The sequence below is a fragment of the Anas acuta genome, chromosome 20 (assembly GCF_963932015.1).
Source record: "Anas acuta chromosome 20, bAnaAcu1.1, whole genome shotgun sequence".
Lineage (NCBI taxonomy): Eukaryota > Metazoa > Chordata > Aves > Anseriformes > Anatidae > Anas > Anas acuta.
Window position 1 is genome coordinate 3,066,257 of NC_088998.1, and position 27,470 is coordinate 3,093,726.

At 44.7% G+C, this 27,470-nt stretch overlaps 1 protein-coding gene and 1 long non-coding RNA gene across 4 annotated transcripts in view; one reads left to right on the forward strand and one right to left on the reverse strand.

Annotated features, from left to right (window-relative positions):
• LOC137842657 (uncharacterized) overlaps positions 1-25,498 on the forward strand; it is an 80,755-nt gene extending 55,257 nt beyond the window's left edge. The window contains exons 3-6 of one of the 3 annotated variants that reach the window (XR_011089141.1): positions 17,819-18,041; positions 18,217-18,308; positions 18,889-18,950; positions 20,865-25,498. This is a non-coding gene — a long non-coding RNA (uncharacterized lncRNA). Of the gene's footprint in view, positions 1-17,818; positions 18,042-18,216; positions 18,309-18,888 lie in introns of all 3 variants that reach the window. The other 2 variants (XR_011089140.1, XR_011089138.1) reach the window with 2 other exon arrangements.
• Positions 1,721-17,877, reverse strand: TNFSF8 (TNF superfamily member 8). The gene is made up of 4 exons (XM_068656971.1): positions 17,578-17,877; positions 12,193-12,238; positions 4,490-4,561; positions 1,721-4,113 (listed from the first exon to the last, which is right to left on the reverse strand). Exons 1-4 carry the CDS (start codon positions 17,770-17,772, stop codon positions 3,716-3,718), a joined length of 711 nt encoding a protein of 236 aa, XP_068513072.1. The 5' UTR covers positions 17,773-17,877; the 3' UTR covers positions 1,721-3,715.
• Positions 25,499-27,470: the final 1,972 nt, after the last annotated feature.

Consider the following 27,470-nt stretch of genomic DNA (forward strand, 5'->3'; position numbering starts at 1 on the left):
GTCCCCAAGATCAAAGGCTTCTTATTTATTTTGCTTTTTGGTTGGGTATTTGTGCTGGTTCGTCCCTTTCTTACTTTAATTGCATGATAGGGTACTTGAAAAAACATAGACCTGCTTGCGCTTTTCATATCTAATACTGAATTATGAAGAATAACTTTCAGAAGAAAAACATACTAAGAGCATGAGCTAGTGGCTGAGGCTTCTGCAGAATGTTGTTTGCTCTCCAAAGGAATTTGGGTACGTAAGAGGCATGTGGAGTCAGGCAGTTAGTTGGCAGAAGGCCAGCGCGGCATTGATCCAGGTGAGGTTTTTCAAACAGGACCATTCATTTTTGGGTAATCCACAGCCCCTTGTCTGGCCCATGGCACAGTAAGGAATTTCTCTCTAAGTGACTAAGATTTCCTCCTTGTGGGAAGTGTGGAAAAACATAAAATAAAACAAAACCAGAAGTGAAGCGAATGCAAAACTCCAACTCCATCCATCAGCACTTGTTCAGCCTAACTAGCGCATGTGTGTCAGATAAGCCGTGACCTCATTTTTGGATCTGCACTTTGAGGAGTTTGGGTTCAGGCCAATTTCATGGGAGGTGTTAATGAGCCCTGTGCAGTGTAATTACAAGCCTGAATTAAAAGCCTCTGCAGCTTTGGGGAAATTTGGATCCAACTATGTAATCTCTGATATTAAGCTTGATTTGATTTTGATTTGCTGCCCCCGGGTGAGCTTGGATGGAAGTGTATTGCATTGACTTAACTTCATTTAAGTTCCTACAAACATTTCCTACAGCAATTAACAATGGCCAGAATTAAACCAGTAATACACACTTTTTCTATTAACCAGGATTACAAATAACGGCATGTATTAACTCCTGTAGATGCTTCTTCCTCAAGCAGAACACGGTTTAAGAGAGCAATTTCTTCAGTGTCTGAGAAGGGCCAAGAAACCTCATCAGAGCAGACTTCCTTGTGAGATTGCTGCAGTTTCCTGTTTCTGGTCAGGTTAGCAATAGAGCATATGCACAGAAAGCCACAGGTTTGCCACATCTGAGGACCAGGGGAGGAATTTTCAAAATTTCTCCGTCACTTCAGTGCCTTCAGCAGTTGCCCTTTGCCATGGACTGATGGCTGTGGTGGGGCACCAGAGCAGGTTCTGCTGCTGCTTGGGAGCTCCAGCGCTTGGGGAAGGGCAGGTCTGGGCGAGGACCTCAGGAGCAAAACGGCTCTGCTGCCAGCAGGGAAGCTGACACCACGGGAACAAGTTCTTCCCCAAAGCATTGCTGTTGTTGAAAAGATGTGGTGGTGTGTAGGATCCGCTTGGATTTTTTTTTTTTAAGTATTGTTGTCAAAAATAATCTGCCTCAAAGAACTAGGAAATAAAAGAAGGAAAGTGATGAAAGAGTGAAGTGACGTGGAGTCTGCCAGAAAGTAAGGAGTCTGTGCTGCTTGGCTCGTGGCCCTGTTTCAGTGAAAGCTATTTAACATTTTTATAACTGATGGCAAAATTGCACGCTATTAATGGGCCCTCTTTATGGCTCTAATTTATTCTTATTTCTCAGAGGCAATGAAGTAGAGGCCAGATTGCTTTATCCTGCGGTATTAAAAAGCCTGGGGCTGAGAAGCTTAGCACTGCTTTGTCAGGATTTTCTCCATCTGGCAAAATAATAGAATAAAATCATCCTATGCAGAGAGCTGCTTTTTTTTTTTTTTTTTTTTTTTTTTAAAAAAAATAATGGTCTTTCTCCTTCAATTCAAAGCCTTCAGGGAAAGGCAGTAGTGGAGGGAGTAAATGCATATTTTCATTCATTAGCTGCCTTTTCGATATTCAGGAGCTATGATTCCTAACTGCCAGACTATCTTAAACTTCTCTGAGTATTAGTGGTGTGTATCGAGGTGGAGGCAGACAGAGGTTAAAAACCCTGTTCCAAGATGGGATAGATTTACAGGGGCCAGGCAGGTAATGTGATCCGAGTGGAGGTTACAATGTCATAGGCAAGGCAAGGGAATTCTTATAAATATAATTTTCCTTTCTTTAAGGAGGAAAGAGAAAAAGAAAACATGAATTTAGTTTTTTTTTTTCTTTTTTCTTTTTTCTTTCCCCCAGCTATAGTTAGCAAAGGAATTTTTGCTTTCATCAGTATCTGTCAAAGCAGAAAGCAGGTATCCCTAACAGTGAATGAGCTTGACTGTTCATGATCCTCTGAAAGGTTTTTGTGTATTTTGAAATCACCTGGTCAATGGATTGAAACCTCAAGTATGTACCAGGAGTTTCCAGTGAAATAACACAAGTAGGAAATTAGTTCCATGAGGAGTAATTTGAGTGTGCTCACACAAACCGTTCATCAGATAAGCCTGAATAATAAAAGACTTCCTGGGTTTCTGATGCCAGAAACTGATTTTTTAACCAAACTCATGACTAAAAGGTTTGGTGAAAACTGTTCACCCAGCTTAATTATGTATAAGGAAGAATGCAGAGGTACCCAGGGCTGAGTTCCAAATAAAACAGGCTTTAGTAGAACCTCGGTGATGAAGAGAAAAAGGAAAGCATGAGCCCTTTGTAACTTTTCAATCCCTCCCCTCACTTTAAGAATTACATAGAAAGTAAAAGTCTGTGTTACTGAAATTCACAGAATAAGAGGGCCTGAGATTATTTTAAGTACACTTAATTATCTAAACTTCTAATTCAAAGAATATCAAATGACCTATGTCCACTGGACTGTCTGAAATCATCTTTGGGGAAGTCTGAACCTCAGATCTAAATCTCGGATTTTCCAGGAGTGCAGTCTTTGGGTGTGTTTGCACACCGGCATGCCATCGTGTCACTCAGGAAACTGCCAAACAAGCAGAACAGGATTTGAGGAAAATACATCATAACAAACTTCTTTGTTATGTGGCACAAGATTGTTATTTTAATACTCTTTATGGAAAAGTCTAAAAGCCCTGGGTGAAAACAGAGGCTAAGCATTGTGCATATACGAAGTCTCTGCTCCAAAGAGCTTAATATTAAATAGAAAAAATGGATAAATAGTGAAAAGGAAGACACTTGGAACTAAATTGCATAAAGTCCATAGCAGAATGAAGCCTGGAAATGTCTGGTGAGTCCCAGGTCTCCTACATCCTGTCCCAGAGTTTTAGCTACCAGCCTGGGAGTCAGTAATTTCCTCATCTTTACTCTCTATGTTCTATCCATAAACCTGCTCCAGAGTTGTGGTTGCATGCTCTAGTTGAAAAAAAAAAAAAAAAAAAAAAAAAAAAGCCTTAATTACAAGCTTTGACTGTTAGTTAATTTTTTTTAATGACCTTGCCAGTGACTAGACCATAAAATTTAGACAAAAGGATTTCTCCATCTCCTGAGCACAGGCACCTTGCCAGCAGCGCATTAGCCAAAAAGCCTTGATATTGTGTACTCTTCCCATAATGTGGTTGTATTTTGGCCTGTATTTGCACAGCATTGTTTTGAGGAACCACTGGCACGTCTGTGGATTGTGTGCTGGATAGTCCAACACCAGTCCTACCCTGAGCCAAAGCAGAGCAACCCTACATCTGCCAGATGTGGGTCTTGTAGCTTTAGATTTCATTCTGGGACACAAAGTTCCTTGTTTACCCTAACAATGAGGTAAGATAGGAAACGTGAAACAAGGTGTAGCCTAGTAAAAGCAGGCTGCTGTCATTCAGAGAAAGACAGAGAAAGTCTGGGCAGCAGTGGGAAGTCAGAGGACTTCTCACATTTCATCACTGTACCTCAAGACCCCAAGAACATTATCATTGGGAAGGGAAATTTCATTCAATAATTTAGGATGATTAAGTGTTACTGATATCCGGTCCTCCACGTTCAGGTACGTCAAATGCAACTGGAACAAGGTCTTAAAAGTCTTTTCTTGGCACGTGTCTGATGCGCACCATGTGGATAATGTTTGCCGGTTGACTTTGCCGTTTACAAGGAACTCTATCTTGAGGTCCGTGGGGCTGTTTGAACAGTTGGCAAAATGAAAGTTCAGGTGGCAGTAGATCAAGTAGAGGCCTTGTTGCCGTATCACCAGCTCTTCACTCTTGCACTGGATGTCTTCACATATGCCCTTCCCAACCAAGCTCAGTTTTGAACCATTTACTGGACTTGACACTAGAAAGAAAAGCAAGGAAATTGTAAAATGAGCTGACGAACTTCACTGAGCTAAATTCAAATGTATGGGATGTGCAGCAAGGTATTTTCTAGTAAATAGAGACACCTGCTCTGAGGTTGTCCCATAGGAAACTCCCAGAGAGAGCCCCAGCAGGGTGGCTGTGAGCTCACTGATGGAAGTGGGGTGCTGAAAAGTCGCACGGACTGTGCAGCCCTTTGGGAAAGCCGAGACAGGGAGATGTGGTTTAAAATGGCCTTCTGCAATATTTAAGGGAAGTGGAGATGCATGTTTGTGTGTTTGTGTGGGGAAGGCATCTATTATGCCTTTTGAAGTTAGAGAAAATATTAATGGGATCAGGCAGGGCACCTCACTGACCTCTCATGTACGCAGCGGCTCCCTTGGTCGGGACATTCTGTAGAATTCTTAAAAAGTCTTCGGAGGTGTTCCCTGAAGGAAACAACACGTTAGGTGACCAATCCTGATTTCTTTGTACTGTAAGACACACCGTCAGTGTTCGGCACCTCTCCTGCTGCACCCGGGCTCTGGACAAACCGCACAGCAGCAGCCAGAGGCGTGCGTGCTTGGGAGCTGGTTCCTGCACCTTAGCTGGTAACACCTACCCTGCACGGGGCTGCCATAGCGCCGTAGCTCCCTCGGTAAACCCTTAACACGCTACAGCGCCTGTAGGACGCGTTTCTCGCTCCCAAACGCCGGCTCCCCGCGGGCCGGGGCTGTTCGTGCGCTGGGTGCGCGGGGCCGGCTCCCTCCCGCGGCCGCGCCCGGCACTGCCGGCGGCTCCGGGGCGCCCGCAGCGCAGCCCGGTGCCACAGCCCGGCCCTGCAGCCCAGATCCTGCAGCCCGGTGTCACAGCCCGGCACCACATCCCTGCACCACATCCTGGCCCTGCATCCCAGCTTCTGCATCCCAGCTCCTGCATCCCAGCTCCTATATACCAGCTTCTGCATCCCGTCTCCTGCATCTCACCTCCTGCCTCCCAGCTCCTCCCTGCCCCTATCCCCTTCCCCACCTGCTGCTTCCTTTCCCATTTCACCTCCCTTTCAGCCACCTTTCACTTCCTCATCTACTTTTCCTAAGCCTCTCCTCCTTACTGAGCGCTGAATGCATGGCACTGATTATTCCTTTTATTCTGCGATTATAAAGAGCAGAGTTAGTACAGCTCCGTGTAGCCCGCATGCCTGTGGATTCACAGATGAGATGTACATTCGGGAAAAGAGCGTATCCCCCATGGGGCAACCAGGCAGGTTGGTGGTTGTTCCTCATTGCACTGACCTCTCCTTATTTACATCTCCTGGCCCTGCTGAAGCTGGGGAAAGAGCAGCTCAGATGGGAGATTGGGAATTCCCTGTGTTTTATTCCACAGCTGAATACAAGGAATGCAATATGAAGAAATTTCAGGAAAGCCCAACCAAATTATACAACCCTGTCCCAGGGAACACAAATCATCTCTATTTTCCTGTGACTTCATTTACAAAATCGGTATGAGTCATCCACCCAGAAGGGTCCCTGAGGTACCAGTTAATACGCAGAATTAGATATCCAAGACATCAGATGACATATAAATCATTCCTTACATGAAAAGTATAGAAGTTTACTAAATACAGAGTGAGTCAAGAATCTTAACTTCCACAGAATTCCTGAAACTAAAGGTACAAGAAAGCACTTCAATCTCCAGATGCTTACAGTGTCTGCTTAGCCTGATTTTTCAGAGATGCTTGGTCAGGAGGATAGATAAATGAGGGAAAAGCAGGTCTCATACACAGGTCCCACTGGTTTGTAACAGTGTCCCCTTTGCACTCATACTGTTGGAGGAGGCTATGTATGTCTTGAAAGAACTGTAATCTCTCTCTGACTCGATTAGCTGAAACACTTTTGAGGGGAGCAGGTGTTCCCTGCTCTCCAAGAATGAGTAAATCGTGTATCAAAGTCCCTTTTCTGTGCTGGAAATCCCCAGAGAAAAACCAAAGCCTGCTTTTCTGATGTTAGTCATATCAACACAGAGTTTTAATGAGTCTTAATGAGAAATAAGGAGATGGAGAATAGAAGAAAACTCTTCTGACCCTTATTTCAGGCTAATGCTGATACAGTGATAGCGAGAGTCTCTTCTATGGCAATGCACGGCCAGCATCCTCAGCCCACTTGCATTACTGATGTCCTTCAGGAAAGAAGAGTAGTTTTAGAGAAACTCAGTGCCATTTCGGGGCTTTACCCTACAGAGCAGAAAATCCCCTGCTGCTCAAGCAGACCTTGGAAGCTGCAGCCCCACAACTTCTGCTAGGCAAGCAGAAGTGTTGTACCCGCATGCAAGCACCTTGATGTTGCCAGGAGCCCCATCAGCCCTGAGCTATCTCAGGATTTTCATGGCATCACTCAAAACCTACCCCTCACTCATATGGCTGTGCTTGCACTTTCAAAGCTGTACTTACACCCATTGATGTCAGCAAGTTTTGTACATGTGTGTTTAAGCCATTTGTTTGGTGACATCAGCTGTGTTTCTGAGAAGGCAAGTTATGGAAAAAAACGTATAGAGACATTTCCTGCCCTCGCTCTGCTGAGACAGCTTGTAACCTTTTTCTAGTTTTATTTCTCAAGTTACTTCTTTTATCTGAAACATTTCAGCACAAGCCGGCAAAGACTGAAATTACTAGAGCTTCAGGACTGATCAATGGATATGTTCAATCACATCGCCTAATTGGCTTTTCTCTAATAGCAGTGTAAATCAGAAGTAATCCCACAGAAGTCAATAGGATTATATCAGTTTAAAAACACTGTGAGAAGGAGGAATAGCAAAGCCACAACTGGGTCTAAGTACCAAGGAGCCCACACTGGTTTCATGTCCGCTGTGATGCACGGACGCTGCAGATCAGGTTGCTTGAAAGAAACCTGCCTATAAGGAAGGACTCGTAGCAGGAAGCCATTTAGGTTATTTTGTCCTAAGGAAGCCCTTCGGAGACAATGCACTTTTGTCTTCCTGACCCCTTTTACCACAGGATAAGCATCCAGAGGGGGGCAGCCCTGAAGGAAAGGACTGAGCAATTTTTGTGTGCGTTACGAAGCTTTTCCCCACCAAGCCAAAGGGGCTGTGAAATGGCTCAGTGGAGCTGCAGCATCACTGCCACCTCCACGATTTCCACCTGCAAAATGGAAAGAGCCTTGCATTGAAACAGCAGGACCCAGAGAGGCTGTGTCTGCCTGCCAGGAGGAACCTGAGGCTGAAGGACACACGGTTGTGTCTGAGCCAGGTCTAAGGAGATGTGGCTCCACCTGGGGAACATTCCTCACCACTTGCTGCCTCAGTTTCCCCACCTGTGAGATGGGTATAACAGGAGCAGAGGCACAGGGCAGTGGTACCAAGAGCCAAAAGTGGCATGACAGATCAAAGCATTGCTACCCGGGAAGGAAAAGCCCCTTAGATGTTTTGTTTGTTTGTTTTTGAGGCTCCTCCTAGTACCAACCACCCATGTGTTACGGTGAGGTCATACAGCATTAGGGCTGGCTGGGGGCTGAGTGAGGACAGACAAACAGATCAAAAACCTATCTTATCTTAAGGATAAATTAAATAAGAAAAATATCCTTAAAGGTAAAGAAGGCAAGAAACAGCTTTCAATCCTTTCTTATACTCTACCGATTTAAATGCTGACAAAATTAGGCAAAGTGACTTCATATGTTTCTGTCAGAGTGCTGGAGGCAGCAGATCTTGCTGTGCTTTATTTCTTTATGACACCCCACAGCTCTCTCTGACCTCCCCCCTTCCAGTTTCAGTGTTCTGCAAGCAGCTGCTGGCCAGCACTGGTGGAGAGCCCCAGCTGCGTGGTGCTGTGACAAGTGCCAGCTCGGTGATGTCCTCTCCTGGGCTCCACCTGTGGCTGCGCTTGTTGTGCATGCACTGGGTGTCTTTGGTCCTTGGGAGCCCAAGGACAACCACACTGGTCCTGGGCATGCAAAGAGGCAAGAACTCAGCTGGCAGTTTTGCCTCCTTCCAAAAATTGGAGGCTTCAGAAGCATCCCTTTCTTTCCTTCGGATTTGGGAGTAGCATCTTAGGAACTCCTCATCCCAACAAACCTGACTACTGCAGGGTTTTTTTGCACAGAATTTAAGGCCAAAACTCTTCAAGGCTTTCACCTGCTTGCCAGTATGGCGTGGTTCACATAATTTCATGGAGCTGTTTGTATATGTATATATATGTTCATCTATAACTTGCATTTTTAGTATTGGAGAGGCAGAGGATCTAACATTTAGCATTTTGGCAATACTAATCATCTCGTTACTAGCTAAATAAGCCCCTCTTATGGCTAACTGGAATCAGGCTAGCAGCAGTTTCCGCTGGATGCTTGCCAAGGAGCATGCCTCTGCACTCCTTCTAGCATTTGCAAGCCCAGGCTTGACAAAATTTTCTGAACCGAGAAACACAGCTCATCTGCCCTGACCTTTCTGAGAGCAGACAGACCCTCATACAGTTTTACATATATTTGCACAAACATGCATGTGGATTGTAGCTGATAAAGCAAAAAAAAAAAAACTGATGTAAACATCAAGTGTCCATTTCTGAAGAACCTGTCTGCACTCAGATATTTTACCACAGTTCCGGAAAGACTGTTTGCTTCGCCAGCTTCAGCCTGATTTACCCTAGGGTAGAAAATAATGTATAGGTGAATGTCACCTGTATTATCTTTAATTCCTGGGACCAGATTTTCTATTTGCGAAGCTATTTCCCCTTGCAACTGTGAATGGAGTGCTGAATTTCCTTTGAATTACCTTTATACATATGAGTAGTGCACGTGTACCTATGTATCTGCAGGTTTTTCATTTTGTGAATGAGAGCGGATTTGGTTTAATGTCTCTGTAGTCCCAAATAAAAAGAAAAGCCACCAGTCCAGGTTTATAGCATTTCAAGGGAAATGAGGCTTGGTGAGGACAACGAGGAGAGGATGAGGACTGAACATCTCCAGATGCTGGCAGATCATAAATTTCTCTGTGCCTTGTTTTTTTTTTTTTCCAACAAAATGAATCTACCAATCATATCCTTCTGGCCTGTATTAATATTTATGGCAACCTGTGATTCCATATTTATGAACGTGGATGAGTTTCTGCAGAGAAATATTTCCCCAGAAACAACATTTCACAAACATTTACCTCACGATGAATTTAATGCCTTCCTCTGTTGCTTCAGCAACGATGGCACAGGGGTTTTCAGGAAATTGCTATCGTTTTTCACACAAACATTTAATTAGCTGACGTTGCATCTCAGCTACTGCTTGCACATTTCTGGAAACCCATCCATTGAGGACAGAGAGCTGAGTCAGGAACACAAAACTCCTATAGATCTGCTTTAGTGCCCACTGGTGTATAGCTAATAATAGAACACAATCTCCTTGGAAATCTAAATGCAAATCACAGTGTTTTTCCTGCCTTGAGATCTCTAAATTAATTCAGGGAAGTAGCCACGTCTGGACCACTTTCCCTTCGTGGTGCAATGCACTCTGCCCGAGTGAGGCGCAGACGTTCCCACCTGCACACTCCTGCATCCCCTGTTAGCATCTCCGAGAGGCTTTGCACAAGTTGGCCCCTTCAGCCTCCCCATTTCTACAGACACAGGGTTGGAGCAAGGCTGAGCACCCAACTGGCAACTCAGCAATGCTCAATTTGCTTTCTCGGCCTCCTTTCAACTCAGGGCTTCCAAGTCCCGTTGTGAAGCAGGGTGTGCAACACCCTCCAAATTACATTATCAACACTGTCCGAGGGGCAGGCACAGATGCAAACCTAAATCCACAGCCACTCCAGCCTCACCACCATCGCCATCCTGCAATATTTCTTATGCTTCTGGTCTTGCTCTGCAGCTGTGGGATGGGCCTTGCAACAGCCACTGAGGCTCCCTGCTTAGAAGTCAGCAAGCGATGCCTGGCAGCGGACAACAGAGCTCTGTGCCGAGGGGCCCGCTGTAAATTACCCACTGGGATCTATTAATCAATTAGCCCTGCTTTATGCATTTTAAGAGAAAAATAAAAGGCCATTGTAATTTGCTCACACTTTAATGCTCCATTACCCCATCAGAGCTGTGCAATAGAGCCTGACAGGAGGGGAGGTGTAGGCTGATCGAGCACCTGCACACACTGCAGACAGCTTTCGGCAGCCCTTCCTGCCTTGTGGCATTTTGCTATGCCCTCCTTTCTCTTACACTAATGGCATCACTGCAGATTTAACAGCAGAATTTAGAGCAACAGGATTCCTGTAATTGATATTGACCCAAAGGCAAAATGTTTTCTAGCTAAGGAAACACGTCTTGTAAATTCCTGGAGAGAACATGCTCCTCCTGCCTGGCACCTGCCAGGTGTTGATGAGGAGAAAGAACAATTGGCACAGATCGTGAGATTTGAAAATAAATAAAATTGCAATGCAACTTTTTTTTATTTTTATTTTTTTTTTTCTCAATGTGAGACCTCGCCTTCCTACCCTGGGAATGCCAGTATTGCTTGTGTTTTGCTTTTACATAACCCTGACCTACGATAGGGGCTCAGTGGCTCCTCCTCTGTCAATCACTAGACACCTCTCCGACGGCTTTCACTACCTCTTTCTAATCGGTGGTAAAACTCAGCCATGAAAACCAGCGCCGTTCTGGTGATTTCTCTGAGGTTGGGCTGGCTTGTGAGGCAGAGGCTCTGCTCTGGGGCTGCACCGCTCCACAGGCACTGGGGACTTGCTGCCACCATGGGGGATGTGGGCAGCCAGGCTGAGGCTTTGCAACCACTTAGGTTTGCAAAGCTCCTTTCTGGGCACTTTTGGGGATGCACTGGAATGAGGCTGTGATAAGGCTGCCCAAACTCCCTTATTCAAATCTGCCCTGCATGTTAAGACCCTGCTTTATTTCTGAGGATCTTCAAGTACGAGCTAAAGTACCAGAAAGCCATAGAAAAACTTAAGGAGATATATAGAAGATACACAGAGATAAAAAAATGCAACTAGGGGACATCCTGAGGGGAGAAGAAAATCCCTCCTGTTTTACAGGAGTTTGAAAACACACAAAAATGATGGTGAGGTTGATGCAAAGTTCTCAGGAAGGGCAGTGGGACAAGCAGGGACAACTTCGTGTGGTATGAAAAAAGCCCAGTACAGAACAGTCCTGGATTCAAAAATTCTGCTAGTTAGAGTGAATGTTGCCCAAATGCTGCATTATGTCACCTGTGCACAAAAACAGAGGTGCAGAAAATATAGTTATGTAAGGAAGGTTTTCTGGACCTTGATCACTGTGCTTCAGTTTTCCCATCTGAGGAGTGGGAGGTGATGCTATCTCATATCTTCTGGGACTAACTAGGAACTTGTATTTGCAAGTCAAAATACTTGGTGCTAAGACCAAAGAAACAGGAAGGCAATAGAAATTAAATAAACAGTGCTTCTCTGATTTATGCTAAGGGAAAATAGAATCTTGGTTGGCTGTCTCTGCTAGTCTAGTTTGAAAGGTTTCTTCAATTTTGGGTTCCCTATGTCCGTACTCTGCTTTGTTTAAATTCCCTGCTCCTTGCCTTTTGCTGCTGTTTTCCAGATGCCTCTCCTTGACCTACCCCTTCCCCCCTCCCTTCTTCCTGCAAGCCAGTAAAAAACATGTAACTACTCCAGACCAGAGGAGTTCAAGAGTAGCTCCTGTTGTTTTGAAATATGTGCTAACACATTTACACCCTGTCCGAGGACAGGGACCAGGGACATTATGTCCCCATGTGCAAGAGCCAGCCCTTAAAATAAGACCTAATAGAATGATGTTCACATCCTCTGGCAAAAATGCTTTCTTGCAAAGACAACTCAGGGCAGATTCAGAAATGCTTGTTATTTCCTCAGCTATGCCCTGGTTTCCGGAGGTACCGAGTAATTTGAAAGTTTTGTTCTTCTTCTTCTTCTTCTCTCTCTCTCTCTTTTTTTTTTTTTTTTTTTCCACTTGGCTTTTGGCTTTTCACCAAGAAGTGACTTTATGTGAAATGTTGAGATGTGCATAATTGCCTTACTCACAATCCTGGGCAATATTTGCATTACAAATGAAACACAGCACAGGCTGTCAATTTAGGTGTCTTACCTTTGCGGATGCGTTCTGTGATGCCCTCTGTGGCAGGATCAGCTGCCTGGAAGAGAAATGAGAGTGGGGAGGTTATTCTGGGGACAGGACACACCTGTGTTCAAGTGGGACTCTACTTGTCAATATTAAAAGTTTCCATTGCATCCCAGGAAGACACTGCAGAGCTGGGAGTTACACAGCATGTGGCTCCTACAGAGCACCCCAGCATCCCAGTAAGGGAGAGCTGTGGAGCACAGCCCTTCAGCAACTCTGCACTTAGAAAATTCATCCTCAGTCATTCCTCATCACAGCTTTTTTGTTTGTTTGTTTGTTTCCCTGAAAGTAGTAGAAATCTACATTTCTGACACAGCAGATTTCCCAGTGCTGTACGAAATGTGTGTGGCTTTTGTTGGGGTTGTTTTGGAAGCAGAAGCCCTGAAGCTCTCCCTGTGGCTTGCAAAGCTTGGGGGGAGTAGGACAGAGTAGGACTGGACACCCTTCAGAGCCAGTGTTTGGCCCTGGGAAGCCTGGCTGGATGAAAATAAAAGCTGCAGAGCCCCAGCACGGGTCTGGGAGCAGAAGTGTTGTCCTGCCTCACCTCTTCTCCTACTTCTTGCTTCTTGACCCAAAGGTCAAAAAGGAATGGGGAATTGTCCTCTGTCAGCATGGCCTGAAAACTTCTCAGGAAACATGCTCCAAGTGTGAAAGGTGGTAGGCTTCCTCTGTGGTCTAGCTTCAGTTTTGGCATACCTCTCTGCTTTCCAAACATGAATTCCTCGGGCCTGTGCCTGCTTGTGTATCTACTTCCATGCAGGTTATAGCTCTAACAGCTCATAACTGTACATCAGTGCCCCCAGGGAGCAAACAAATTTTCCTGACAGCTGTGGAAAGAAACTGTGAGTGCCTCAGCACTTGAAACTCTGTGTCATGTCCCTTCGCTCACACACAGTGCTAATTTCAGTATCAGGGAGTGGTTTCTATTCCCTTCCAGGCTATCCTAAACTGACTCTTTTATTCTCAAAGCTAATGACCTGGGCTAATTGTGCTGTGTAACCTGGCCAGGCCCAATTCAGCGTGTCCAAGGATTAGAAAGTTGGGAATCTGGTACTAGCTTTGGCAGAACATCTGTTATCTCCTGGGAAAAGCAAGGCAGCCTATACACGTGGCAGGAGACACCATCATCCGCAGTGGTCTGGAGATCTCAAGGGTCTTAAAATATGAGCACTTTATTTCTAGGTGTAAATAGAATAATGTGTGGCATGAGGAGAAAGAAGATGCTTGGACAGTAAGAGAAGTCACACTGTGTCTGTTTCTGGTACTTAACGTTGTGGCCTTAGATGTTTAAGAATACATTTAATTTTGACTTTGGCCTAAAGTGACCATGCTTTCAGCTACAGCTGAAATGTACAGAAATGTCTGTTCCAGGCAAGCTGAAATTATCCTTTGGTCTAATAGCAAGATATTGCATCCTGCAGATAGAGATTGTATAGGTGCTTTGTGATTTGGGAACCTACAATATCTGAGTCGTTCATTTTCTCTTCCCACACCCATGTAAGACAGGGAGAAAGATGCTATCTCCCCAGCAAGATTACGCTCAATGAGATCAGAAAGAAAAGCCATGGCTGCCTACAGAGAGGTTGGTAAAGTAACCGAGATGTTACTATCAGTGAGGTGCTCGCCTCTCAGCCCTCCCTCAGGGACAGCATGCAGGATGAGGCTGATGGCACACAGCATGCTTTGTAGCCAGGGCAACAGAAAAAGAATTAAAATGAATTAACATATTGTGTCCTCACTTGGGAAGTCTCCCAGTGGGTGAAAACATGAGATATTAATTCAATTTATTTTAGTGGCAAGTGACTAGGTATTCAAATAACACTTTAGATCTTGCTTTGAAATATTACTAGCATTGCTGTTTTCTCTTGTGACAGCCAGCACATTGCGTGTAATAGTGTAATTTGGAATGCACAGGGACACATGCTAGGAGCTCAGAGAGGTTTAACAGAGCACTGGCTCAGGAACCATTCGGTACAATGAATTCACCCTGTCTGCAGTGATCTGGGTGCTGCTGATGAAGGATCTTAGACATGGCAAGCAGAAGAATTTGAGCTTGCTTCATTAGAGAAAATGATAATCAGGTGCCAGTGAAAGTCCTGTCTTTCTTCCTTCCCTTAATTACTTTACAAGAAAGTTTCCCAAGCTGAGACAGACCGATGCTGTTACAGTAGTCACTGAACCACAGAATGGCACGAGTTGGAAGGGACCCACAGGGACCATTGCATCCAGGGCCTGGCTCCGTTCAGGACCACCCAAAAAACAGACCCTATGTCTGAGAGCATTGTCTAAATGCTCCTTGAGCTTTGGCAGCTCAGTGCCATGCCCACATCCCTAGGGAGCCTGTCCCAGTGCCTGACCACCTCTGCGTGCAGAACCTCTCCCTAACACCCAGCCTGAGCCTCCCCTGTCACAGCTCCATGCCGTTCCCTTGGGTCACTCTAACACCCGGGCTCAGAGCTGAGTATTTGTTTAACCAGAAGTCTCCAAAATGCGTGCCCACCTCTACAAAGCCCAAGACAACGCACCCCAAAACACAGTGCCCCAGAAACGAGCCTGAGATCAGCTTCATGAGGCCCAGGGCTTTCGCAAGAGTGTGTCCCGCAGGTCCCAGCAACAGAAGCTGAGGACATTAATTAATCTCCGGGCCTCAGACCTTCGTTACCCGTGGCTGGCTGAGCCGGGGGGCAAAGCAGACGTACTTTGGTGTTCAACGAGTGGGAAATTGCTGGCAGGGGCTATTTTCATTTCCTTTTTCCTTCGTTTTTGTCAGGGTTGTCCACCAGAGGGGGCCAGCAGGCTCCGATGGGCCTGCTCTCGGCAAGGCTCCTTACAGACCTGTAAGCAGCCATAAATCAGCCAAAGGCAGCGCAGGGACGTGGCTCCTGCAGCCCCACTGCTAACGGGGTTTGCAGGATAACTAGCGGCAGGACAAGAGGGAACGGCCTCAAGTTGCACCAGGGGAGGTGCAGGTTGGAAATGAGGAGACATTTCTGCTCAGAAAGAGTGGCCAGATGTTGGAATGGGTTGCCCAGGGAGGTGGTGGATTCACCATCCCTGGGGGTGTTCAAGGAGAGGCTGGACGTGGTGCTTGGGGACATGGTTTAGTGGGTGACATTGGTGGTAGGGTGATGGATGGACCAGATGATCTTGGAGGGCTTTTCCAACCCTAATGATTCCATGATCGACTCCAGTGGCCTGAGGAGGAGACCAGCAAACACAAAGACCAGCACTGACTCCTAGCAGTCAGCTGGTGCCTGAGCCACACTGAGAGGACTTGCCCATGCCGCTTAGAGGGTAACCATATGGACCCTACAAAATGCAGAGCAGTGACAGACTGTCCCAGACTTCACCCAGAATCTGTTCATAGTGCTACACCTCATGGCCTAGGTGTCTAATACAGCGTACCTTGCAGTATAGTCCAAGGTGTCCTGGGCTTTATGTGTCCTAATTACAGTTCTCTATTCCTTTCTTACCTCTTCCACTGATTTTCTCTCTCTCCATATATATAGACATCTACATAGGTGTGTGTGTGTTTATCTATATCTACCATCTATATCTATCTATATATCTAGCAGCAGTGAACCGCAGCAAGCAGAAGCACGGAGGCCTCATGGCCCTTCTAACAGTGTTAAGAGGGAAAATGTAGGCAAAGGTCCACTATGCAGCGACTGCTCTTGTCTGTGAGGAAAAACAAAAATCACTTCTAAAAGATGTAGGTAAGTGAATGGGCCAATACAAAGTGTTTCTGCAGATGAAAGCTGGGAACTGAACTGACTTCAGCTCTGAATGTAGTTCCAAAAAATGACACTTCCCAGGTCTGACACTGTGCTGTACTGCCTTTCTTGAAAACAAAGTGTAAAGGAAATTTCTTAGGGTGTTGGAAAATGTGGGGGGATGAATAATGTTTCCAAATCTAACACTGTTTCCGAAGCAGCTGCAGTAATGTCATTACTCTTTTAAATGAAAACCTTGACTCTTTCAGTAATATTGTTCCTCTGGCAACTGGTGTAACTGCATTTATCCTGATGGAGAAGTAATTTAATGCTTACTTTCATAATAAGTACAAATGAAAGCCTCATTATATAGGAAAACTGTGGCAATTCTGTAATTACCCAGGCTGTTATTTTAAAGATCTCCCTTAATGTCCCACTATTTATCACTTGAAAATCCCCATGTCTCATTCTAACTGTCTCCAAACTGCTTCTCTTTTGGAAGAGCGCTGATTTCAGGTAAATGACTCCTTGCTGGTACAACTTAAAGAAGTATCAGTCAAGCTTTAATGGTTTAATTTCTGGGTAATGAGCATACACAGATACATAAATTGTACAGGATCAATTTAGTAAGAGAAAATATTGTGCTGAATGAACATATTTTGTTTTCCATGGCCAGCATCATTCAGCAGCTCCATGCTGGTGCTTTCATTCTATGAATCATAGCAGAGATGCTTCAGCACTTAGATTTTTGCACTAAGATTTCAAAGGCTATAAAACTTCTAACATGATATTATACTCTGGTAAAATTCGTAGCAACATTCCTGGTAGGATCAGAAATGCACCTTTTGTATTCACAAACCTGTACCTCTGTCCTGGCTGGACCTGTCTCACTGATTCCCCATTCAGTCCCAGATCCTCTTTATTTTAAGAAGGGGGAAATGTCTTTAGGCAGAGGGAAGAGTTCTTTTTCTCAGACCTTGTCTCACTTACATCCTTCAGCTATCCTTGCTATAACTATTTTTTCATTAAAAAATCACTCCCAAGAGCAAGACTGACAAAAATGTTGAGGCATCACGAGGTTCCTTGCCACATCCACTGCTCAGGGTCGTTCAGGGGAGCTCTGCTTCACTGCCTCTCATGGCATCCTAGCAGACAGCACCACACAGCGTCACACAGCCAGATGGCTTGTACTATGTCCATCCCTAACAGACACTGCCAGACCAGGCAAGACCAGACCAGACCATCTTGGACAGCGGTTGCTCTCCAGAGAAGTGGCAGGGGATACATATAAGCCAGGCAGCAGACACTGAGGCACTGATATGTCTTCATTCCACTTCTGCTCCTAACTAGACTGGACATAGTGTGGATTGACTCTTGGATTATGAGCTTCCCACTTCCATTCATAGAGAAGAAATTACACTCTAGAAATAATGTTGCCCATGGAGCAATGATTTCTTTTTTGAAGGTTCTTTTCTCTCCCTCTTTGTTTTGTCCCCTATCTTGTGTGTGTACTCATTACAGGTGGCAGAGATTAATCTGCTAGCTACAGAATATTATTTGGAGAGAGGGAGGTTACATTAGAAAATAAAGAAAAAAGAACAAAAGAAAAAGGCAATGAATTAAGTGAGAAATTGCTTACCGTCCTCTGAATGACTAAGACCATGATGGTGGCTAGTGCAAAGATGAGTAATGTGGCGAGGGTAGCGATGATGAAATACAAACATGTTTTGTTAGTGGCTCCAAGCCTCCTTGAAACGGTGTCTTCACTCACATGCATGGCTGATTCATGAGAGTCCTTCACCTGAAAAAGTGTTTGCTCTTGTGCCGAGCACATTCTTATATAGCTCTCAGGGTACTGCTCTGTATCTCCCCTTGATCAGGTTCAGGTCGCAGCCCATCTCTGTTCCTGGCAGGATTTTCCCCCTTCATCCTGGCTCATGTGATCTGGAAAAAAAACTTCATCACTTGTGGTACGAAGAAAGAAGGACCTGGGGGCGTGATGCAGGTTGCAGCTGTGAAGAGGGGAAGGAGCTTCATGTTCTTGATCAGGGATTTCGCGACAGCCGTCTTGTATGCTGCATTGGAGGTTTCTGATGTCAGAAGGTGAATAGTTACCAAGATCAGTCCCCCCCCTCCCTGCCGCTGGCTTTCTGTGAAACAGAGAGCTATGCAAATTTTGTTTCATTTTATACTCAGTGCAGCTACAGCTCGGTACAGTACCTCACCCCAGAGCGCTGCCTTCCTGTTGCACAGAGTAATTTCTTGTGATTCTCCGCAGCGTCCCAGCGCTGTGATCGCCGGCGCTCTGCATTGACCTGGGCTTTGTGTCTGGTGGCTGCTGCTCCTGCCTCTGAAGTCTGCAGATGCTGGGTGAGATTATGCTTGAACATTTCTCAGAAATTGTCAGGAAGATGTCTCTGATGCAGGACACAAATTCTAGGCAAAGGCATAGACAGAAAGTGGTCACACCAAAGTAACTGAAAGCATGATGTCAGGATGTGCCCGCAGAGCATGTCTGTATTTGCCTCCATGCCTTGACAGCAGCTGCTGAATTTATCCTGGTTTATCCCTTGCCCACAAGTATCTCTGTTCCAGGCTTGGTCTAGCACCCAGCCATGAGGTTTCTCACCAAACCCAATCGAGACTTCTCTAACTGGAAGCATCCCCACTCCTTTCCAGCGTGGAATCATCAGTAATACCCAACCCTGCATTTTTTGTGTGAGATGACTGCTTTCTGGCTAGCCCAACTCGAAAGACATTTTGGTGTTCTGAAAATTTTCACAGTTAGATGCATGTCCTCTTTTGATTCATAACTATGGAAACCAAATAACTTGTGTAACAAATCAGGATGACTAGGATTATTATTTATCTTAGCTATTCCCAGTTCACTGATGTACGGTCATCAGAATGAACAAACAGGATCTTACCAATGGTCCATCTATCTCAACAGCTTACCTTCTGTAGAGCACAACAGGAGATGCCTCGGGAAAGATATCAGAACAGAAAAAGCAGGTAAAGTTATTTATTGAGTGTAATTATCCAGGTTCCTCTGATTTTGGCTTATGGGACTCCCAAACCAGACATGGTACCTTTCTATTTTAATCCAGTTCTGCTTTATGCCCCTGACATTAAGGCGTCCTGGCACCTTACTGTTATTAATACTTAGCTTTAAAAAATATCATCAGAGCACAGCAGTACAAAAGCTTGTATAGATTTCCAAACAGGGTTTTTCAGAGCATCGCTTATCACTGTGGAAACAGGCAGTCTATTTTAATCAGGAGACAAAGGGAAGAAACCTCCTCTCCTGAAAGATGAGATGATAGAGTAAGATGCTTGGTCAGGGCTTCCTCAGGAAGTCTGTCACTCAAGCCTGGGAGGTGGGATGAGGTGGATCTTCACCCTCTCAGTCCTGCCTCATGGCAGCAAACATTTTGGACAGCACCTGGAAGCAGTGGTTCTCAATCACCCTGCTATGCACTGGAAATTAGTCTTGATTTGCAAGGAAAAGAACTGCACATTCCTGAAGGCTCTTTTGATTCCTTCCAGCAGCCAGTCCTGCAGAGCTTCAAACCTATCCTTGGGAAAGCAGAGCGTGGAGGTGTTTCCAAAGAGCATCATTGCTCCATAGCAATGTGACAATTGTGAAATGCAGGAAGATCCAAACTGCAAAGATCTTGCAGTGACTGACGGCATCTATTATACTTTAAAAGATATTAAGCATCTCTTGCTCATGGTGGAGCAGATACATACCTCAGCAAGGAAGATGACTTGCAAGAGAGTAATGGTGTTGTAGTTTTAAGAATGTCCCAGCATCCTCAGTGTCATGAGGAGAGCACCGTCCTCTGTGTGCTTGTAGGTGTTTGTGGCTGTACAGAGATGTGCATGGTCAGCTCTACCTGCAAATGTCAAATACTTGTGCTAGCCTTACGTATAAGTAGACAACCAGATACTGCAGTGGTGATAATGATAAAATGAGATCAATGAAGGCCATTAGAGGAAAATGGGAAAAGTTCAGCCCCTGTGCAAGCAGGTGCAAACCAGATTAAATTTGGCTTGTTACTTTCTAGACTAAATTCAGTCAATCCACTAGCATGGCACTTGAATGCTGCAGCGTTTAGTGAGCCAGCAATGCTGAAGTCTGCGCAGAAGGTCACATATAAAATATATGGCAGGCACAGAGCATCTGCTTGTGCAATGATATCATGCAGTACAGATTTCCAAGACAGCAAACACCTAAGAATGCCCCAGGTAACAGCAGGATCAATGGATGATTCCCCTTCTTTCACCGAGGAGGGTGAAATGCCTTGAATTGTCGAAGGGAAATACTGCTCAGCTGAGCCAGATGTACAGCTAAGGCAGCCAGTAGTTTTGCAGCAGGATAACATGACAGGTTGACTGGATGCTTCTGCTCCTGTAGCTTTGTCTTAGGCAGTAGATAAACCACCTCACCTCCCTGTGAAATAGCTGCTCTTGGGGTACAGTGGCTGTATACCCTGGCTTGAGGGTGATGATGCACTTTAAGACATAACTTTAATGCAATGCTCTGTTACCCTTTATGTCCAACAACCTCACTCTACAAAACCTATCATGCCAGCTGCCTGATTATGCCTGATTTCCAGAGCCCAGTTCACTGTTTTCATGCCTTCTGAGCAATGTTGTATCCATTCTCACAAGCTCCAGTTGAGAGGCTAAATAGCAGGTGCTTACCCTGTATTTGCATTGACTCTTCAATATGAGGCGCCTGCTGCATCCTCTGCAGCAAAGAGCTTTGCTTAAAAGGACAAAGAGGGAGAAAACAAGTGAACCACAACATCAGCAGTTCTAATGATTTCTTGGTAGAGTTTTCAAGTGAGTGTCTTTAGAAGAAAAATATGAAATATCCCAGCCCCCTTTTTAATATTTATTTATCTACTCCTCCACTGAAAGGAACCAAATAAACTTACTGAGAACTGAAAACCCATCCATGTGGTCAATGGAAATTCACCTTTGACTGAAGTTTGTGAGAACTGAAAACTTTTCTGAAAGACATTAAAAGCCAATTCTTCAGAGACATATATGTGCCAAGCTGCCACTAAAATCCAGAGGCGTGAAGAGTGCAAATGCCTTTAGCAGTTTCTGTTTTGATCCTCAGTGGGAACTGGGTCCGTTTCTCATCAAAACCATCATTCATGTTTATGCTCATATAGTTTACTGCCAGAGCTTTGTCTTTAGATTTCCACGATCTAAGAGAGCTTAGAATATGTACCATGATGTATCTTTTATTATCGTGTATGATTCCTCACCTCATCCTCCTAATTAAGGGTTTTAGATAGCAAATATGCTTTTGGGCTCTTACCTTCAAAGAGAACCTCTTAAAGAAAGAGCTCTTTGACTTCAGCTAAATTGTAAATCACTTGAAATGGAAATGCAACATCAGTAAACTGAGGTTACTGCAAAACATCATTAGTACTCAAGGTATGAATCACAGGATTTTAAGTTTCCTCCGATGAATCATTCTCTTGTATTGTGCTTCGGTGTTATGTATGTACTCTGCATCTCAGCCTGAGCTGAGGGAGATGGATGCCTGGGCCAGGGTCCTTCTGCTTGAGCACTCCTCACTCCTGAAAAATGCTTCAGTAATTGATCCTGCAGGAGTAGCACATGCACTCATAACCATGGATCAGCAGAGGTCTGGTCCACCTTGCCTTTCATTTACTGAGACATGGTAAAGTACGTTACCTGCTAGATGGGCAGGTTATTGTGGGCATCTCCAGAACAGTTCTGCCCCCCACCAACTTCCACCAGGGGGAGGAACTAAGAGGATATTCAAAATCCCAGTGATGCCTAATTTCCATTGAAAGTCAGCAAGTCAAGGATTGAGAAAGATCTTTTAAAATGGTATTTATTAAAAACTGTACCTATTTGTGTGATCCTGATCCAAGGCTGGTCACAGAAGGAAGTAAATGACATTCCAGTATCACACTAACACTGCTGTGATGATATTGTTGGCAGTTACCATAAAAGAGTCTTCTGAGGGAGATGCTGCATATCTCATCCAGGCCTTCTTCTGCTCTTGCAACACATTGGAAGAATTCCAAGAAAAGCAATGTTCTTTTCTCATTTTGTTTCTCCAGTAAAATTACTGAATAAAAATAGACATCAGACAGTAGGAAAATAAGAGAAAATAAAAAAGGTTAGAACTGCCGTTGCACAGTATTATCTCCTCGGGAAGCTACGTAGTGTTTATTTGTGCTGTGCGACTGTCTTTGTTGTTCAAAAGAATTATATCACTCAGCCTTGTAAGGCAATAGAAACACAGGTATATTAAATTAGCTGAAAATTGGCTATAGGGGGAAAAACATCTTTTTATACTGGAGGTGATATGCACCATCCATCTCTCTAGAAGTACAGGTAGAAAGCAGAGGTGTTAAGATAGATAATAAAATGCAGTAATAAAGCAGTATAAATGGAACAGTTATAAAAGTACAATAACTTCCACAGATTTGTCAGAGAGTGCATTTGCTCAGTAGGAGTTTTTCTCTTCCCAGACAGTACCAGTTCTGCCCATGTAGCATCCTTCCCAAAGAAAGGAGCTGCCTACTCTCCTGGAAAATCTTTGGTATTTTTCAGCAACATTTGCTGTCAAGAGTCAATCAAAACAGAAATGTTCTTTTCGGAGCACTAATCCCCTCTGCATTCTGATGAATGGCTTGGGAGTAACAGGAAGGAGGTAATGCATGAATCACCAAGCTGTAAGAAATAGGAAGATTAAAAACATACCTTAAATCAGAGGTGCAGAGTTCTTTAGGATGTGATTTTTTCAAGCATGTCTGGAGTTTTCAGGTACCTCAAATTCCAATTATTCAGTGAAAAAACACTGGAAGAATCTTCATGCCCAGCATGGTGTTCATCACTTCCTGAACACCAGGCCATTTCTGAGTGATTTGAGCAGTGTAATCAAAAATGGAGCCACCCAGAGCTATACTCAGGCTCTGGTGCCTACTCTGGATTCTACATTTAAAAGAAGAAGGAGGCATGCATCACTTTGCATGGCAGGAAGAAATAGCTGTAAGCACTGAAAGTTGCAGAACCGAAGGACTTTTGGAAGAGGTCTGCAGAGACCGTGCTTTGACCCTCTGCTGTGAGGGAAGGCAGCACTGCAACCCGCCACATCCAGACATCCCAGGGCTGGCAGAGAGATGCAGCACTGTGACCAGGGCATCTTAGAAAAGGATCTTACAGTCAACATACATAATAGATTCCTAGCTTTTAAGTCAGGAAGGGGCTATTAGATCACATAATTTGGCATGCTACTCAGGTAAAGGCCATACAATATTACTCAGTCATTCTCAGATCGGCCAAAAACCTTGTTGGTCATTTTGTTTGTTTATTTGTTTTCAGGAAAACAAACAAACAAACAAACAAAAAAAAACAGGTTGATGAGCCATGCAAAGAAACATCAGGTGAGGGCTGAGTTGTGAGACAGGCAGATTTTTGTTTTGCTTGAGTTGTGAGACTCAAACGGATTTTTGCAGCTGTGTATGGCCATCCCACCCAAAATAAAGAAGGGTGAGGCACATAGACACCTGGGGCTGCAGGTGAGCAATGGGTTTGGTAATGAGAACAATGCCGATGGAAAAGGGAACTGAGGTGTCTTTGAAGACATCAACATAAGTGCCTAGGGGGAGGAAATGCCCTAGGAGGGGCATTGCTCTGGAAAGTTGAGTCTGCAAGAACAGGAATTTTCCTGTGTATGAATATGAACATGAATATGAAACTTGGTAACTGGTAAGAAATTGAATCCTGAACTAACAACTAGTTGATCTGAGTTAAGTCAAAAACTATTATTTGTGTTCCTTGCATGAGAAGAGTGTATCGAAAACATTTGATTGAGGAGCGATGAGTAATTTGGAGATCAGGTGAAAAACAGTGAAACATTCCAGGGGATCAAATCATCTCTGGTTAAACTTCACTAGAAGGGCAGAATTACATGACACCTGAATTTAGCTGACAGTGTAACATACACAGATCAGAAATAAAGGCCACATGAAAGCTGGTCTTTATTTGATGGCTAATAAATCTCCCTGTGTCTTATAAAAAGGGAAATATACATAACTTGCTCGGTGTGGCATCTGGACATTAAACCCTATCGGGAAATAATATGTGAACCAGGGAAAAGCCAGTCACATCTAGCTTGAAGCACAGTTCATATATCACAGCAGGAGCATAACTGCATTGTGAAAACATATTTATAATTCTGGAAAGGTGAAAGACTTCTGTAGTTCATCCTCCTCAAAATAGTAAAATACCATCACTCACCTTCTCAAAGAGGAGCCTGGGAAGTTGTTTATTTTTTCCCAGTCCCTATAATGTGAGGAGGGAAAGAGTTTGCAAAAGCTGCTACGCCACTGTAGGCATATTGTGGAGTACATGCTACTGTATACATACTGTACATACATGTGTAGTGGGTTTATGTGGCAAGGTTTTGGTAGCAGGGGGCCATAGGGGTGGTTTCTGTGAGAAGGATCTAGAAGCTGCCCCATGTTTGGTAAGGGCCCCACTGCTGACCAGAGCCGAGCCAATAAGCGATGTTGTTTTGCGCCTCTGTGAGAGCGTATTTAAGACAGGGAAAAAAACGCTGCACCACACAGCAGCTGGGAGAGTGAGAGGAGTGAGGAACGGCATCAAGGTCAGTGTAGAAGGAGGGGGAGAAGTACTCCAGGCGCCACAGCAGAAGTCCCCTGCGGCCTGTGGTGAGGACCATGGTGAAGCAGGATGTCCCCCTGCAGCCCATGGAGCACCACGGTGGAGCAGGGTTCCACGCTGCAGCCCGTGGAGGAGACCACGGTGGAGCAGGTGGCCCTGCACCGACAGAGGCTGCCGCCTGTGGAAGACCCCTGCCGGAGCAGATTCCAGGCCGGACCTGTAGCCCGTGGAGAGGAGCCCACGCAGGAGCAGGTGACCTGGCAGGAGCTGCTGCCCGTGGGGGAGCCAGGTTGGAGCAGTTTTCTCCTGAGGGATGGACCCCGTGGTACGGACCCATATCTGGAGCAGTTCTGGAAGAGCTGCTGCCTGTGGGAAGCCCACTCCGGATCAGTTCATCAAGGACTGCATCCCGTGGGTGGGACCCCACAGCACAGGGGGCGAGAGTGACCGAGAAGGAGCTGCAGAGAAGTGCTGTAGACTGACCATAACCCCCATTCCCCTGTTCCCCTGCGCCACTCAGGGGGAGGAGGTGGAAGAGGGTGGATGGGGGGGGGAAGGTGCTTTTGGTTTCTTTCCTTTGTTTCTCACTTCTCTAGCTTGTTAGTAATAAGCAATAAATCTTACTGTCTCCCTATGCCGAGTCTGTTTTGCCCGTTACAATAATTACTGTGTGATCTTCTCGTCCTTATCTCAACCTTTGAGCCCTTTTCATCATATTTTCTCCCCATTCCTATTTGAGGAGGGGGAGTGAGAGAGCGGCTGTGGTGGAGCTTGGCGGCCCACTCGAGCGGAACCACGACAACATGCTACTTCACTCCCCCCCCCCCAAAAAAAAAAAAAAGTAAAAAAAAAAAGGTCATAAAAAAGGAAATAAACACTTTACCTGCTCAGACAGTGACCTAACCACCAGGCCATGGTTTTCCTCAGGATGTGGAACTGTAGAAATATTAAGAATGGGGCAAGAAAATTGTTTCAGTAATCATTAAATGATGAAATATGGCGCTTTTTATTTGTGGCTTACTCAACGAGGTCAGGTAGAAGCCACTGGCAGCTTTTGGTTACTATCAGGCAGCAGCTGCTTTCTAGTGGCCCATAGATAAAGGTGAAAATCACCATAAGAAGAGCAACACATTCCCTCCTTGGAGCCATATAGCCCTTGGGCGCAATCAGCACCTCTAAATGGAGATGTTCAGAGTCAAGCCCTACTTATTTACAATTACACTGATTTAAAGTTGTGTTCATTTACATCTCCAGATGAGCATTGCTTTTGCCGTGAATTTTCAGAGTTGTTTAGCATCAGGCAAACTTGGTTCTCACAAGCTCTGCTTTTTGACAAGGGGCAAGATTTTCAGAAACCCATTGGACAAAAATGCATCTGGGCTCACCGGGTCAATCCCAAAGACAGGTGTCAGCGTGAGCTAGACTGTGCTTCCTTGGTGTTTCACCCCAGCCAAAAATAGTTGAGTTATATGGGGTGAATCATTTTGGTAGTGCTTGTGTTCCGAACCAATGGCATGGAGAGATTGTGGAAACAGCCTAGACAAGTTGTTCGGTCTAAGTACCTGTCAGATTTCTAACTCTAGGGAAAATGACTGGGGGATCTTGTGATATAGGATCATAAGCCTAATGAGCAGGCAGTAGATGAGAGTCTAATTACCAGAATTATTGTGAAAAATCACACCCACTATGTGGGAGAAACACCACCTTTCTGAGAAGGAAGCCCAATTAAAGATAACACACCACGTTTGGGAATGAAATAATAAAAGGCCATTATCAAGCAGGAATGAAGTAGGGATCGAGAGCTACCTCGGCTAGGTGCATCCAGGGTGGAGTGGTATCAGGAGGATGCAGAAATCATGGCATCACTGCGTCACAAGGCAGCCAGGGCTGCCCTGGAACTGCCAGGGTGTAATTGCCTCTGGAAAAACTACTTGTTCATTTACTTAAGCCAGAGAAAATGTATGAGTCATTGGACGATGAAAAGGCAAAATTAAAAAGACTGTAGCCTTGAGCTACAGTCCTTTTTTGTGCGTAAGAAGGTAAATATCAGGCAAAGTAATGCATCTGACAGTATTTTCACCAGACCCTAAAAATGTCCAAAGCTTTTATCAAAGCTGTATTTCTTATCCACAAGAAGGACATCTCCAACATGGATCCGGTTCTGTCTGCCCTCCCTGGAATTAAATTTGGTGTTTCTGTCTTTGATTTCAGTCACTGCATACAAAAGCTCTGTACATTTCCATTGATATTCAGAGCATTTCTACTTCAGCTTCCTTTGAATTAATGTAACCCAGGAACCTCAGCAATGTCAGTCTCAATTTATGCAGGCTTAGGCTGAAAATTTTAATCTTGTCTGTTCTTGATTTTTTTTCACCAAATTCTTTTTTTCTTTCTTTCTTTGATGCCTTTATGCAAATATCTCAGTGCCTCAATGGGTCTACAGCACTCCATTGTTTTTTTTTGTTTTGTTTTGTTTTGTTTTGTTTTTTTTTTTGATGGAAAAGCAGTTTTTTCATCCTGTCCAGAAGAGCTAGACACTGAGATGTTCCAAGGACAATCAAGAAAACTCATCAGCATGAACAACTGTACCAAACAGCAAGTGGTTTTCTGTCAATGTTACTTCTCCATACTTTTTCCCCAGACTTTTATACAATGGAGGCATGCCGGCCAACACAACGGTATCCAGCTGATAAGAACAAAACAGATGGAATTCTGCAAGAGGAGTCTCAGCCATGCCTTTGAAGGTGCTACCTTGAAAGCAGCAGAACACAGGTACAATTCACAAGTAGCCAGAGAGTCATGGAGTCCACCAAACACCAGCCATGGTTCAATGAGTCAGCAGCAAAC